Here is a 739-nt window from a genome sequence, read left to right on the forward strand (position 1 = left end):
ATTCATGAGGAAAAACACCACAAATATAAAAAAGAGAGAAGGATTATAATTACATATATATTTGAGAGACAATTTCATCTCTCAGAAATGAGACGTGTGTGATTATCTTGTGATTCTAGTCTGCATCCTCCAATAATAAAATGACATTTTATATAATTACTGTACACTGACAAAGGAACTTATACCCAAGTCTTGGGTGCATATGCAAAAAGCTTTGTCTACATTTTCAAATGGCAGATTATCTGAACCATTCTTCTCAGGGCCCCCATCACCTCCTTGTTTCTCAGGCTGTAAATGATAGGGTTGAACATAGGAGTCAGGATGGTGTAGAAGACAGCCAGAACCTTGTCCTCTGTTGGAGATCTCAGCGATCTTGGGCGTAGATAAGTGTAAGCAAAGGGTACATAATATAAAGTCACCACAGTGAGGTGGGTGCTGCAGGTCGAATAGGCCTTCTTCCTCCCTTCTGTTGAGTGCATACGGCAGATGGCAAGGAGAACTCGGCCATAGGAACATGCAATGCCAATGAAAGGAAACACAAGGAAGAGGGTTGTGCTGACAAACACTGTGTACTCATAGACCCAGGTGTCCATGCAGGCCAGAGTCAACATGGCCGGGACATCACAGAAGAAATGGTTGATGGTCCTGGATCGACAATAAGGGATATGGAGGGCATACACAGTGTGGGCACAGGAGTTGATTGAGCCCATTATCCAAGACCCTGTTATCATCAACACAC

General features: G+C 43.2%; 1 protein-coding gene across 1 annotated transcript in view; it reads right to left on the reverse strand.

Annotated features, from left to right (window-relative positions):
• Positions 1-218: 218 nt before the first annotated feature.
• Positions 219-739, reverse strand: part of LOC120227556 (olfactory receptor 2L5-like) — a 4362-nt gene continuing 3841 nt past the window's right edge. The window contains exon 2 of the mRNA XM_039225643.1: positions 219-734. Within this exon, the coding sequence (XP_039081574.1) occupies positions 219-734 (516 nt within the window). The remainder of the gene's footprint in view (positions 735-739) is intronic.

The sequence above is a fragment of the Hyaena hyaena genome, unplaced genomic scaffold, assembly GCF_003009895.1.
Source record: "Hyaena hyaena isolate Hyena2069 unplaced genomic scaffold, ASM300989v1 scaffold_2615, whole genome shotgun sequence".
NCBI classification, from domain to species: domain Eukaryota; kingdom Metazoa; phylum Chordata; class Mammalia; order Carnivora; family Hyaenidae; genus Hyaena; species Hyaena hyaena.